The 15,883-nt window shown below is 42.2% G+C and overlaps 1 protein-coding gene across 2 annotated transcripts in view; it reads right to left on the bottom strand.

Moving 5' to 3' along the window:
* Nucleotides 1–15,883, bottom strand: part of KLHL29 (kelch like family member 29) — a 1,101,789-nt gene that overhangs the window by 27,613 nt on the left and 1,058,293 nt on the right. For both annotated transcript variants that reach the window (XM_085610611.1, XM_085610612.1), the window contains exons 12-13: nucleotides 15,556–15,736; nucleotides 9,049–9,242 (exon numbers count right to left, since the gene is read on the bottom strand). In XM_085610611.1, coding sequence (XP_085466737.1) covers nucleotides 9,049–9,242; nucleotides 15,556–15,736 — 375 coding nt within the window. The remainder of the gene's footprint in view (nucleotides 1–9,048; nucleotides 9,243–15,555; nucleotides 15,737–15,883) is intronic.

Raw genomic sequence — 15,883 nt, forward strand, 5'->3', positions numbered from 1 at the left:
TTCCGGAAGGGGCACAGTACCGAATTGGCTCTTACGCATATGATGGATGACATCTTAAAAATGCTTGATCAAAATGACTCATGCCTCCTAATTCTCCTGGACCTCCTGGATGGTGAAGCACGACAACCTCCTATCCATTTTGAGGAACAGCATGGGTTTCTCAGGTCGGGTGTTACAATGGTTCTCAGCCTTCCTTCACTATAGATCACAAAGAATCAAGGCAAACCACTCCCTCTCCCACCACTCTCCTGTACTCATGGGTGTCCCCCAAGGGTCCGCCCTAACTCCTATCCTCTTCAACCTTTTCTTGGAGCCACTAGGTAATTCTCTAAACTCCACAAACATTCTCTTCCATATGAACGTGGATGACACACAACTTTATTTGAAAATCTCATCCCCGGACAACATCATCTCACTCAACTCTACCATAAACGCTACGCAAAACTGGCTAACTGAAAACCATCTACTGCTCAACACCTTCAAAACTGAATTCCTTTTCATCTCTCCTCCGAACCACATCCCTAATCTAGTCCCTTGGCTGAATCACCTTACTGCCTTCAATTGCACCCCTCTCATTATAGACTCAGCCAAATCTCTCGGAATCACCCTGGACAAACACCTGAATATGAAAAATCATATTAGCAAAGTGTGTATGGGAAGCTAATCCCAAATATACCCTGGCACCTCTAAGGGCATCACTGAACGCAGCAGCCAGACTGGTCACAGGTACCAAACGAAGTGAGCACATATCCCCAATCCTAAAATCTCTTAAATGGTTGCCTTATGAAGCGCGAATTCAGCTAAAGATTGCCGTTCTAGCACACAAAGCCCTGCATTTCAAAACTCCCAGGTACCTTGCCCAAAAGCTTGACTTATCCTGTGGTGGGAGGGCATCAAGAAGCGCTATCACTCTCTTTCTGAAACCACCCATTCTTAAAAAAAAAAAGAGAACCACTCTCCGGGCCTTCTCCGGTGCTGCTCCAAGGATTTGGAACTCTCTCCCACTGGAAGTTCGCAGAATCTCTTCGAAGACTATTTTCAAACTTGAAGCCAAAAGATTCTTAATAAACACATTTTTACCTTAATATGGGCTTGGATCACTTGCTCGAAACCTCTGTTCCTACAACCATTGCACCCTCATCTGAGGCTGCTTGTACTGCTTTTTTTGTCCCCCTTCGTAGCTGGTTATATTCAGGTTTTTCATATTATTCTCTGTGATTCACTTGTTTGGGAAACATGCGAGTATTCCTGTTAAGTATTCATACATGTTGTCGATACTGGGTCTATGCTCTTTTTTTCTGCATTGTATACCCCCTTTCTTAGACTGTTACATACTCGTTTATTGTACTATTCTCCCCTTGTGTCATTTGTTAGGAAACTATGCGTTTATTTGTCTGGGATAGATGTGATTATTTCTGTTGTATATTCTTACTTGTGGTCAATACTGAATTTATGTCCTTCCTCCCTACCTTTGTAAAGCGCTCTGATATCCCTCGGGGTCTTGTTCGCGCTATATAAAACTTTATATATTAAAAAAAAGAAATCTGCTTAGATCAGAAAACTGTTTTAGAGAAGGTCTACTGAGCCTAAGTGTACAAAACTGGGTTATTGGGTGAAAGAGCTGGAAGCCCCAATCAAATAACCACAGTCCTCTCAGGGTGAACCACAAAAGTCAGTAAATAAACCTGTGCTTAACCCTCTGGTTGCCTGGCACAAAAGCAATGTTTGAAGTATTTATGCACCACTCAAACAGTCAAAGAGAATGCTCAACACAAGAAAAATCCCAAACCAAATTAGAAAAATAGAGCAATGTTTAATGACACCGGAATGTCAAAAATCCAATCAGTAAAACCAGAGATTAGAGTTTTTAAAGTTTTAGGTAAAAATAGCGCCAAGAAGCACAAAGCATCACTTGCGGTTATCTGGTTACACTGGAATGGGGGAAAGTCAGGCCGACTGTGATGAAGCACTGGCCAGATACAAGGAAGGGGGAAACAGCCTTTACAACGCGGGCATTACAACATAATGCCTTTACCATGCTTCCATTAACAAGCAAAGCCTTTTCCACGCAATGCCTTTACAATAAATATGCCACCCGGGGGCCATTTAATAACTAAGTGCGGGAGCACGCACTTAGTTATTTTTTTATTTTCAATGGAATTCGCAGATCCAGCATGACTACTGCCGAAAATGTAAAAAAATATATGCTTTCATCTCCTGGCAGGGTACCATGCCCCTCCCCCCCCCCCAACCATATCTGGGGGATCAGGGTATTCCTACACAGTCCCCTTTTCTTTATTTTATTACTTTTTTTGTGGGCCTCAGCTTCAAGCCAAGTCCCAAGATGGCTGCCAACACTTCCCGGTTGAAGTGTTGGCAGCCAATCAAATTTCAGTAGGATTTCTGTAGGATTTTGGGCTCCCAGATATCTATTTTATTTAAACTTAAATATCTCTGAAAAGTCTGAACGGATTTACACCAAATCACAAAATGCACGCTTTCTGCACCAACATCTAGCCTTCTTCCAAATTTGGTGTAATTACGTTCAGCGGTTTGGGCTGTAGTCATGTTCAATAAAAGAAAAATCCCCTTAGACATAACAAGAGGAAAAACACATTTTGGGACCCCCCTTCATTCTTGCCCCTGCTTGACAGATCACCCGAAAACTTTCAACACAGCAGCTGAACCAAAAAGGGGATGTTTTTTGACAATTTTGTGAAGATTAGTCAAGCGACGCCAAAGTTATTGGCAAAACAAAAAGTGCTTTTCTTATGGAAACTTTGGTTCAAACTAGAATTACGTACTGGGTATCGCCAAGGATATATATATATTACCTTGCGTTGTAAAGGCATGTGTGGTAAATGCATACGAGTGGTAAAGGCTTCCGTTGTAAAGTCAATGCGTGGTAAAGGCATTGCGTTGTAATGGAAGCATGGTAAAGGCATGTTGTTAAGACATAAAAGCCAAGGAAAGTAGTTCCTCTTTTCAATACTCCCCACGTCTAGGAGAGTTCTGATGAGACGTTCTGAAATTTACACCTTTATACCTTGTGCCAGCCTTTATGTGGGGTAATACCCTGACCCACCCCCAAAACTGATACTGGTCAGTTTTTCCGCTTCCCCTGGTCTTGGCACCAATCATTCTAGAGTGACAAAGGCAAGGGCAGGCCTGGTGTCAGATTCCTTATAAACGAAAGAAAAGTTATCATTCATTGTAGAGTATTCAAAATTGGCCAATTCTACAAATGTTCAGTTTTTGAGAGAAAGATAATAAACATTCTTACAAACTATCAATATGTTTAAAAGATTGCATGAAATAGATACGCTTCCTTGAAACTAAAGGAATCCACTGCAGCTTACAAATGTGTACTTATTTTAAAATCATTGTTCCTCAAATGTATATTGTAGTTAGCATTTAAATAATCTATTAAGCAACATAATCAAGGAAAAGAAGAAACAGAGTTCATTAATGTGCTAAGATTTACCTTCTTGAAATAATTTTGAAAACCTTGCAAATGTAATAAATATTGTGAATTGTAGCACTCACTTATAGCATAAACATTACAAGCTTTGGTGGGGCACGGAATTAAATAATTAGATTAAAGACACAAAAATCAAAGGGTCAGATACGCAAACATTAGGAAAACCAATTTCCTAATTGCGATTCTCCCTGAATCGCAATTAGGAAATCGGTATTACTAATGTACAAAACTCTTTTGCATTTGATTACCGATTTCTAGTGGCTCACAAATAGACCTACCTCATACATATTAATAATGTAGATCGCAATTTGTGACCCATTAGGAAATGCAGCCGTCATAGGGATGGATGGTGGGCTGCTGGGGTCAGCACACCTGCATGTCTCTGATTGCTTTTAAATAAAGCAATTTATTTTTTTATACACAGTATGTGTTTAAAAAGAAAAAAAAAGTTTTTTTAAACACAGCCTGTTTTCCTAAAGGAAAGCAGGCTGTGTTTCTCATTCTCAAAGGGGAAGGGCACCCTTGAGGACCCCTTCCCATTTGCAAATGGGTACCCATCTCCTTCAGGGAGTCTGTAAAGTATGAATGTGTTGCAACCATAATTCAGTTGCAAAACATTCATACATTCCATTCAGATTCGGTATTTATTTATTTATTTATTTGTGGGTTTATATAGCGCTAGAATCGACTCCAATGGAGTATCTCTGCGCTTAGGGTCGGGTTTTCAGCTGATCAATACCAAACAAGGGAGGGCTGGACTAAATTTCATTTTTAAACAAAAGAGTTTTGAGTTGTTTCCTAAATTTCAGATGTTCGGGACATAGTCTTAGAGTTAGCGGGAGACTGTTCCACAATGTAGGTCCCACCACTGATAATGCTTTGCCACCATGTCTAGCCTTCTTGGCACGAGGCACTATCAACAAATAACCATTACTGGATCTAAGGGTCCTGGTAGGGGTATAAGGAATGAATTTATTTTCCAGGTAGAGGGGACCTTGCCCATTTATGCTTTTGTGAATCAGACAGCATATTTTAAACTTAGTCCGTTGACGGATTGACAGCCAATGCAACTTTTCTAAAAGAGGCTTTGAAGCTGTTCTTGGTGGGGCATTGAAGACCAGTCGAGCCGCTGTGTTTTGAATAACCTGTAATTTGGCCAACACTCCCTCATTCGCTGAGAGGAGCAGGCCATTACAATAATCAAGCCGACTCAGAACAAGAGCCTGCAACAAGGTCCTTCTGAGGGAGTCCGGCAACAAAGGGAAAACCTTACGCAGCAGGCCAATAGTATGAAAACATACGCCTGCAACGTAGTGAGTATGCTGTTTTAATACTAAATCCTGATCAAGACGTACCCCAAGATTTTTGACGACCTGCTTAGGTTCAGGGACCATGCCCAGATCAGAAGGCCACCAGTCGGGGGACCACAGTACCTTGGCTTCTCCAAACAACATAATCTCTGTTTTACTGACATTGCATTGTAGGTAGTTGGAGGACATCCATTGTCCTACAGCCTTCATGCCTGCAGAGAAAGAGTTCTTTATTTCCGTCGTAAGGGTTTTGAAGGGGAAGAGGAGCTGCGTGTCATCAGCATAAGACACGGGAATGAAACCAAATTTACGCATCACTCTTGCCAGGGGTACCACATAGATGTTAAAAAGTGTAGGGCTCAGACAGGAGCCCTGTGGCACCCCTTTCGTAATTTCTACTTCCCTAGAACGGTACGTGCCCATGGTGACAGTCTGGGTACGACCAGTAAGAAAACTCCTCAACCAGGCAAGGGCTTTGTTCTTAACTCCTACGTTCGACAACCGGTCAACAAGAATGTTATGTGACACGGTGTCGAACGCTACTGACAAGTCAAGCAAAACTAAGATTACCGAATAGCCTTTATCTTGAAGCATATGTAGATCGTCTACCACAGACAAAAGAGTAGACTCCGTGCTATGTTTTGGCCTAAACCCAGATTGAGAATAGTCTAGGCCACCCACATCTCCAACGAAGCCGGATAAAAGTCTATTGACCTATTTTTCTGTCAATTTCCCCAGAAAAGGGAGCAGTGAAATAGGTCTTAAATTGGCTAGTTCAGTCCATGGGATGGTGGTATTTTTCCTGATGGGCCTTACCAGCGCACGCTTCCATTCCTTGGGGACAGAACCCGAATCAAGAGACAGATTAACAAGCCTTTGAATTATGGGACATAGTTGCTCAGAAAGAATAGGCATAAGTCTGGCGGGTATAATATCATCCGGACTACCACTTTTAATCTGTGTCATGTGTCATCAATGCTAATAAATCCGAGGAGGAAATGGAGGGAAAAGTGTCTAAAAAATGTACATTGAGCATATGTTCAGTATCTCTAAAAACATGGCCAGAGTCAGTAGTAGTATTGGCATTATTAGAGATGACTATTTTCTCATAAATCCTGTCTATTTTATTAGAAAAAAAAAGACGATATTTGGTCACAAAGCTGTTGAGACGCCAATTCAGAGCTTTCACAGGCAGCCGGTTTGACAAAAGACTGTAATACCTGATAGAGAACCCTCGAGGAGTTCTCTGCAGCAGCAATTTGAGATGCTATATGGGTTTTTCGTGCCCCACGAATGGCTTTATGATAATTAGACAGAGAAACCCAATATTGCTTCCTATCGTTCTCCTGATGGGAGGTTCTCCATTTTTTCTCCAACTTCCTAGAGGCCTGTTTTAAAGCTCTAAACCAAATCTCTTGTTTGTTGGCAGGCCGAGGTTTAAATTGTTTCAATGGAGCAATAGTGTCTATCGTCCGCCTAGTTGCTAGATCATATTTCCTTAAGGCAGAATCTATTTTCTCTGAGGCAATGTAGGAGGGTTCAATAAAGTTATCTTTAAAAGTCACTTCATTGACTTTATGCCAAGGACGTCGTTTACAGGGAAGAGAAATAGGCCCATGACCAATATGTTTATGCTGGGAGGTATAGAATTCAATAATAAAATGATCAGTCCAACTGATTTGAATAGGGGGTAGACATGAGACGATAGGGTGGTTAGCTAATATTAGGTCTAAAGTATGTCCTGCCTGGTGTGTGGGCCCTAAATTAAATTGTGTTAACCCAAGTAGGGAAAGGTCATGTAATACAGACTGTGCTTCTTTGCAATTTTTTAATTCACTGTGTATATTAAAATCTCCTAATAAAAGAAAATCTCTGTCATTGCTGATAAATGGAGCAAGGGTCTCAAGTAAAATGTTAGAGAAGATCGTACATGGGCCCGGGGGGCGATATACTAGGGCACCCATCTGTGTGTTTTTAGGGGAAGAGGAGGTTTTGAAAATTAGTAATTCAATATCCGGTGTAGTTAGCTCAGCTACCATAGTACAATTAATATCTTGTTTGTAAACAATAGCAATCCCTCCTCCTGTTTTCGAGGGACGGTCTAGTCTAATTATTTTAAAACCCGTGGGAATTGCTAGTGCAATAGCTGGAGTTGAGTAGGGTTTCAGCCACGTTTCCGTAAGGAAACATAGATCCGGATTGCTAGTGGAAATTAGGTCCCATACCTCAGAAGTATGTTTAGGTAGAGACCTTATATTACATAATATATTTTTCCTTCCTGTAGTAATTTTAGTGGTGTTCTTACTAATATTTACGGCGGGAAGATGAGCGGTCATACGCTAATGAGAATGAGCCTCCTGACTGACAGTAGTGAACTGGGCTTGACAATGGCGGCAGGAAAACGGACCTTCTACTTCCACATTACCTCCTAGTCCACATATCCGCCTAGGACTCACACACAGTTGTCGTAGCGTCAAACTTGAATAGGTAGTCCTCGTTGTAGGGGACGTTAGTAGATTGATCGTGTGTGGTCCCATTGCCCCTTGCCCCGTCCTGTCGCGGACGGGCGCAGACGGGCTGGTCTTAGGCTAGTCTTTGGCGCCGTCGAAGGCGCCCCTCTGCGCGCAACCGGAAAGCCCTAAAAACGCCCCTTCTAAATACTGAATTTCAAAGACCAATAGCAATTTGCTATTGAATCGTAATGTGTGTTTTATGCATAAGTACAACCATTTTAGTGGTCGGAAATGGCCCGATCAGGCCAATTCCGTTGCAAAAAAGCTTTGAAAATATGTCTCAAAGGGCCAGATGTACGACCATTGTGATTTGCGACTCACAAATTGCGACAAATTGCGAGTCACAATTTGAGAGTCGAAAATCACAATGTACAACAGTGTCTCAGACACTGTTTGCGATTCTCAATGGGGTCGCAAATGGCATGCCTCATGAATATTAATTTGCACCCCCATTGGGAATGGCTGGCCCCTCCCAGGTATGGTGGCCTGCTGGGCTCAGCAGACCTTCATGTCTGGGACTGCTTTTATATAAAGGAGTTTTATTTTTAAATGCAGCCCGTTTTCCTTAAAGGAAAACGGGATGTATTTAAAAGAAAAAAATGAAACGCTTCAGTTTCATTTTTTAAGGGCAGGTCGTGGTCCCTGGGACCACTGCCTGCCCTTAAAAAAATATTTTCCCCTGCATTCACAAAGGGGAAGGGGTTTGCGAGTGCTTTACCACCCTTTTGTGAGTGCTTTACCACCCTTTTGCGAGTGCTTTACCACCCTTCTGAGAAGGGTGGTAAACTGCGACTGTTTTGCGACCGCAATTGAGGTCGCAAAACAGTCATACATAGGGCTCAGACTCGCTACTAGGAAGAGACACCCTCGGAACGCCCCTTCCTAATAGCAAGTCGCTAATCCTATTTAGCGAGTCACAAATGAATTGCAACTCGATAAATAGGGTTAGTACATGGCCCTTTTGTATTTTGCATGCGCAAACGGGTCGCAAACCCATTTGCGCATGCAAAATAGGGTCGTACATCTGCCCCAAAAACACTTGGAATGTAAACTGTGAGCTGTTTACAATCTTTAAAAAGACACCATGGGTATTGTTCACAGAGCTATTTGTGTGGGTATGTTTGGATTCGACAGGCAAATCGTTTTATTTACAAGTGCAAAACCACTATTGGAATTGCCAAAGTCGGTACATCTAACAGGGGTTGAGAGTGGGTGTTTCATGGATGGAAGCCACAAACTCAAACGTTTATGGATATTTATTATAAACTCTTTTCTGCATGACTTGGATCCGGAAAAGGCTAGTACTAACAAGGGCCGGAGTTATTCCCAGGGTGTGAAGGAGAAGGGAACACCGCAAAAATGGTCAGAATGCAGGGAAAAATATTTCTACATGTTTGACAATGATTGTCCCATAGAGAGAATTAAAAGTGAAGAAAGGCATTTGCTCAGCACATGTTTCCAATAACAAATAGATATATATATATAGGCTTATGTGAAAATGGCATTCATACACGCTCCCAGGAGTATGCCCGGAAACCTTTAACATTTCCAGGTCTTCTGGTATTACCTGACAAACATTTGTGAATTCAAGAAGCAAACATATTTACACCCATGCAAGGTTGTAAAGCTCCAATGGATATTTATTCATTTTTTGGAGAACTGGTTTTAGGTGTGCTATAGAAACAGCCAGATATCACAGTAAATAGCAAAGAAGTAAATGGATTTTTATCTTCTAGTCGCTTACCAATCATAGGAGACTCTATAAAACTCCAGGTATTTGTCTGTGGCACAAAGGACTGCAGCACTCCTGCAGATCTGCCCGCCTCATTCACACCTCCAAAGACGTAAATTTTACCACCACAAACGGTGGCAGCGGCAGAGTGCACTGCTTTCGGCAAAGGAGCCACTGCCTCCCACTGATTGGTGATGGTGTCATATCTGAAAAAATAGGCAATCTCAGCATAAGTTCTTACAACTACAATCCAATGGTCAAGAAACATTCAGTAACTCTCAAACTGAAGAGGCTCTGGTTTATAAATATCCACATCATAAACATAGGTGTCTGGTCTATTAAAAATTCAGTTTCCTACTCACCCTTAATTATAAGCAGCATGAAGGCAATTCAGACTTGGGGCCTGATTAGGACGTTGGCGGTCGAACCGCCAGGCCACAGCATCGGCAGTCGGGAGAATGCTGCCAACCCAGATTTTGACTGTACCGCCGGATTTTGACTGCACTGCCGGGCTGGCGGTATGCCAGTGGCAGTCTTGAGGTGGCAGCATGCTTAGGCTCATTTATGGAGCATGAAGGCAAAGCCGCTGCACTGCAGTACCTCCACTGTCATGCAAGCAATGTTGCCATGCATCATGTTGTGCATGGCACACAGTGCACACTCAACAGTGGAAGTATGGGGGGCACAACCCCCATTGGGCCGAGTAGCTTTGTTTGGGACCCCTTAACTTCCTTTCTGCCAACCTTTTCATGGCGGGGTCCCTGCCATGAAAAGTTCAACGGAAAGGAAGGTTGTGATCTACACGGCTGTGCAGGCATCAGCAACTCTGCCACAGATCACACCTTTCTTCACCGCCACACATATGGGATCCGGGCAGTGGTGGCGGTCTGACCACCATGGTCCTAATAGGGCGGTCGGACCGCAAAGGACATGGCGGTAAGACTGCCGCCAAAAGTACGGCGGTCTTGGGACTGCCGTACTTATGATCAGGCCCTTAGTCCACTTCTTACACTTTCACTTTTCAAAATACTTTATTCAGTTTACATTACAACCGTAACAGACATACACTAGATGTTAATATTAACAACACATTTAAAACCAAATATATTTTATCAATACAAGCCATTTAAAAATAATGTGAATCTGCACCGATCATCATACTCTAGCTGTCACTGCATATGCATTTATAGACAGTGAAAATCTCTCTTAATGGTTTGATACCAAACTTGGTAGCAAATTGAAAGACAGAATAAATTGATTGTTCAATTTGAAGAACCCTCACATTTCTCAAATGCGGCCAATTGCCCAAACTATTGAGTCGAAGTCTTAAACATATGACGGTTTAAACCACTGATATTTTGGCCCCCTTGATGAAACGCGAAAATGCACTAGACTACCCAAGGATGCAAATCATAGTAAAAGTCTTGTTAAAATGTACTTAAAGATCCAAGGTATCCATAAAAACAATGAGTTTGTCTATTAACCCCTTTAGCGCGTTGTAGAATCCGCCACGGTGCGGATGCTTCTGTGCGCGGGCGGGATCTTTTTTTTTTTTTTTTTTTTTAACAGGCAGAGAATTAAAGGACTTATTAAATAAGGTACAGTTAATTGATTGGGAGTTCATTGTAATGCGGGCTCTGTCCCCTTTGGAGATTAAGATCTTCAAGGTTTATCACACTCAATATTACCTAGGCCGATATGATTAGAGGGAGAGGACATTGCCTCCAAGACTGCTCTTTGCGTGACTGAAAGTCTCTCCTCCACACTTGAAATTTCCCCCTCCACACTTGAAATTTCCTTTTAATTGCACCCATAGCATTTCTTAAAAAGTTAACAATGGAGGCAGAAGCCGAATAGTCCATACCTGCAAAAGGCATAGCTGATTTCCTTTTGCCCATATACAGATAGGGTGCCGTAAGAATCTGCAGTGAGATCAAGAAAGGGTGGCCTGGATGTAAAGAAAAGAGAAAGACTAGGAAAAAGGGAGGCCAAGAGGGGTGGCCCAGCCCAATATCTTTTTGTCTTTGACAGGCACAGACAGTCCCACTCTTTGCATTTGCATCCTGTACGCTTCCCACGCTGCAGCCCTCCATCTCCTCTCTGGTGTGCGGACAGGGAGAATTATGGTCAGCTAAGTCACAACAAGCAGAAAAAGAGTGTCCCGCGGCACAGGAAGCTGCCTTGCACTATTTAGTACTCCTCCACAGCCTCTTCTTGTCCTCTCTGGTATGCAGACAGGGGGATTATGGTCAGGTAAGTCCCAGCAGTCAAACCAAGAGTGATCTGCAGGTGCAGAAAGCTACCTTGCACTATACAAGGCTCCCCAAGGCCCCTCCTTATCCTTTCTGTTGTGCAGGCAGGGGGTATTATGGTCAGGTAAGCCCCAGCAGTCAGAAGCATTTACCGAGGTAACGGATGCTACTTTGCAGAATGTTGCGCTCCCCAGCGGCACCTCCTTTACCTCTTTGGGTTCGGGTCAGGAAGGAGTATGGGGAGGTAAGCCCTAGCAGTGAGGACAACATTGATGCCTAGGGGTCAAAATGAATAAACTTGGGCCTTAACGGAGATGTACATCGCTGACCTTCAAAGAAGGTTATAGCTTCACAACCTGCAGCCCATTCTCATAATGATTGTTATATGCTGGTTTCTAAAAGTTAAAGGATCAGATTCTAGACGGGATCCTGCAAGTTGGGTAGAACTAGAGCAATCCATCTGTTGTGTAAAAAATTCAAAGTTCAAGCGGGAGACAAAAGAGAAACATTACAACATTAAGGCAGAGGGTATTAACCAACCACTAACGGATGGAAAATCCCGCTCCAGCAATACTAACAGATGGATAGTCCCGCTCCAGCAATACTAACAGATGGATAGTCCTGCTCCAGCAATAGGAATGCTGAGAGTGGGACAACTAATACACCTTCATGGAATGCAGTTGGTTACTACTGAAAAAAAAAGTTCAATTGTTTCTTTCAAATGCTAGCTCTCACAAGAGAGAACTGATATTGTAGAGCAACAATAGACCAAGATGGTCGTAGAACTGACACATTCATAAACTAATTGCATTGTTCTCCAAGGAGCCAGTGAATAATGGCAGCAGTTGCACCTTACACTCCTCATGCAATCTCTGATATGGCTCAGGCCCATAGATCAGCTGAGCAACAATAACAAGAAGCCTCACTCCACTGGTCTTCTGTGGGTAGACGAGGACAGGCAATGGACTAGAATGTCCTTTTCACATGGACTATTCCTGTCTTTTGTACTCACTACAGTGACATGATTCTTGGCTTCCTTTCGATCTTCAGTGAATTTTTCAAGAAGTTGAAGATCTATCTTAACTAGTAATGTCATCTGGAGTAATTCACTTAATTTTTGAGTTTTAACGTAGGTGTTTAATTGAAAGAATTCCATAATATTATAAACAATTCAATCATCACTTAATTAACACCAGCGTTAACACTATGGCACTTTTTATCCTTCTAATGACAATGGCATCAGCCTCTGCAATAACAGCTACAAACGTATTTACTTGAGTGACACTATACTAATTATTAACATTTGATGTGTATTACTGTAATCTGATATAATTTACATGAACATGCTAGTGTAGTGGGAATACATTAAATGTAAACATGATTTCACCCAAGGCAACAGTGCAGCTACTGCATTCCCATTCAACATTGATCTGTTTTCGCATCTTTAGCAAATATGTCACAGTTTTAGAAACCCTAAAACCTCTGGAAAAGTGCAGACTAAGTAACTATAGAACTGCACTCTATCAAATCAGTATTGTGGTAATTCCTGCACATCCATATCCCGCTTTGGATCACTTTCTTCTGAAAACTTCACTCTTCAATTTTTACCCCAGAAATAAATCATACTCTCTTCTGATAGGTTACTTTAAATGTTATTCTTAAATCCATTTATATTTCATAGAGGGACATAGAAAGAATATGCCTCAGTGCATTTCCTGGGGGACACCTTGCACTGTCTATGAAAAAATAATGAAAACGAATTGTTAAACTAATCAAAGTTATATGATATTTAACAATCACTAGTTTTAGAAATCAACGTTTAATTCAGTTCTTAAAATGCTAAAACTGTTCAGCCTTTGCAACTGTTAGACCAACTTTTTGCCTGCTTCCCTTCACGTTTCTGACCTTGTTTTTGCTGGTTTTAGGACACTGAGCACTTTACCAATACTAACCAGTGCTAAAGTGCATGTGCTCTCTCCCTTAAACATCATGATTGAGTTACAACTGTTTGTTATATTTAATTTACCTGTAAGGCCCTTGTAAAGTGGTATACAATATACCCAGCGCCTGTAAATTAAATGCTGCCAGTGGGCCTGCTGCACTGACTGTGCCATCCTCACAAGTAGCCTTTCAAACCTGTCACAGGCCTGCCAATGCAGGGCCTGTGTGCAGATAAAACTGCCACTTTTGAGTTGACAATAAAAAATAATTGCCAAACCTTAAACTCCCCTTTCAGTACATATAAATCACCCCTGAGGAAGGCCCTTGGGAACCCAAAGGACAGGGTGCTATGGACGTAAAAGGTAGGAAATGTACGTTTATGTTTTACATGACCTGGTAGTGACAAACAGTCTTTTTAATTTCTCACTACTGTGAGGCGTACTCCTCTCATAGGCTAGCAGAAAGGATTCCTTAATACACTCATAAGCTGTAATTCCTGATCAGAGAGGAGGAGATTTTTCATGTTTCATATGTTTGGAATGGTCTTGAGAAATTCTCTTTACTGGTGAATTGGGATTTAACATTACTGTTTTAGAAATGTCCCTTTTAGAAAATTGACATTTCTCTGCTCTTAGCTCTTTTGTGCCTTACAGCCTATCTCCAATACACTTAGGAGTTGGGTGAAAGCTACACTTTGTGCATTCCCTCTACACAGCCAAAAACACAGGAAGATGGGGCTCATCTGCATTCTGATGGGTCTTCCTGAGAAGGGGGAAATGGGAGGGGCAGACACTTACATTTCAATAGGTTGTGCCCTGTCTACAAATACAAAGCACTGACTTACCCCCCAGGCTTAGCCTGGCAGATTGTATTGAGCAGAAAGGGATTGTGTGCACTTGAGAGGTCAACCTTTGATGTCAACCCTACTTCAAAAGCTCTTTTGGGTATATGTAATGGGTCCCAGACCCACACAAATCAAACACTTCTAGACCTATACCTGAACCTCCGTCAGAAGAGCAGCTTCGCTGCTCAATGGACTCAGCTGGGCTGCTGATCTGGAAGGTTTGCTGTTCTGTTTGTGACCCTACTGTCTACTGCTCTCTGACTCTGAAGTAGAGCTGGACTCTGCCTTCTCCCAAGGGCATGTTTTTCCAGCTTCCTGTTAAGACTCAGGAATATCAAAGTCTCTACCCCTGCTCCTGTGCCTGGCTTACTGGAAATGGCTCAGATACTTGCAATATGGATTTTGATGCATCTCTTGTCTGCGTGTAGCCGAACTGGTGTATCGACGTGATTGAAGGGTTAAAATCGGCGCATCACTTCAAAACCAGTGCTATGCCCCCAGATAGCGACGCATCAAACAGAGTATCACCGCTGCTGCAGCTTGGTGAGATAGACGCATCCCCTCGACAGCATGGCAGAACCAGGCACACCGCTCAACATCTCTCAACTTCATCACCCATCTTCGTAACTGACACATCGCATTCACAGCATGGAGAAAGTTGATGTATCTCATTGCTTGCGATCAGGAAAGGTACTTTTTTCACTGAGACCTGCGTGGGGCCTGTAGACGTCCGGCGCTCCATCTCGGTTAGCCCGAACTTTGACTATGCCGCAGTCCAGCGTGACCTAATGTAAGCTTTTTAGTGCTACTTGCTTCTAAGAGCACTACTGCATTTATTTTTTCAAAATTCAATATCTCAACTTCCACACATTAAATCCTTTTTTGTTTTGGTCTTATTTTACTCCGATAAATATTCTCTATTTTTCTTGACTGCTGTGGAGTCCTTTTGTGGAGTTTTCACTGCCCTACTGTAAAAGTCATTGCACAAATACTTTACAAATTGCCTTCTAAGTTAAGCCTGCCTGCTCTGTGCCAAGCTACCAGAGGGTGAATACAGGATAATTTAGGTTGGGTTGCGACTTACCCTGACTAGTATTGTGGTCCCTACTTAGAGGGTGCATACCTCTGCCGAATAGACAATTTCTAACAGCAAAAATTAAAATCTAATATTCGTACTTGGGGAGTTTGCCAGTGAATGATTTGTCAGATGTTAAATTAAACAACATGAACAGAGTGTGACAGAGACTATCAAAAAATGAAAGAGTAAGAGAGGGAGTCTGTGTTACTTATTAGAGTGTCTATAAAATATTGCGGTCCTTCTCAATTTGAACTATCATAACATCCACAAGGTGGGAAAGAATAAGCAAGAAAATAAAACTTCTGACACCTTAGTAGCATGCTACGAAAGGGCTCCTAATTACAAGCCAGCGCAGATATCATCAATTTAATAATTAAGTAAACAAATAATGTTTGGGTCTTTACCTTTCAACATGGTCGATGTTGCCTGCTGCACCAAGGCCTCCAATGGTATAAATTTTGCCATCATACACCAGGCTGTTGTGCCGGCACCTGGCAACATTCATGCGGGAAACAAGATTCCAATTATCCAGTAAGGACATATAGCACCAGACATCTGCCAGTGTGATGCCCGACTCCATGCCACCTGAAAGCCAAGGAGAACAGCGAAGAAGAATTAAAATAAGGGAAATCACATACTGTCTTCATCCGTGGAATGTCCTTCCAATAAAATCAGATAATAGGACAACACATTTCATTTATAGGAAGCAGATGATTCCATGTCTTTCCCAAA

The sequence above is a fragment of the Triturus cristatus genome, chromosome 6 (assembly GCF_964204655.1).
Source record: "Triturus cristatus chromosome 6, aTriCri1.1, whole genome shotgun sequence".
Taxonomy (NCBI): domain Eukaryota; kingdom Metazoa; phylum Chordata; class Amphibia; order Caudata; family Salamandridae; genus Triturus; species Triturus cristatus.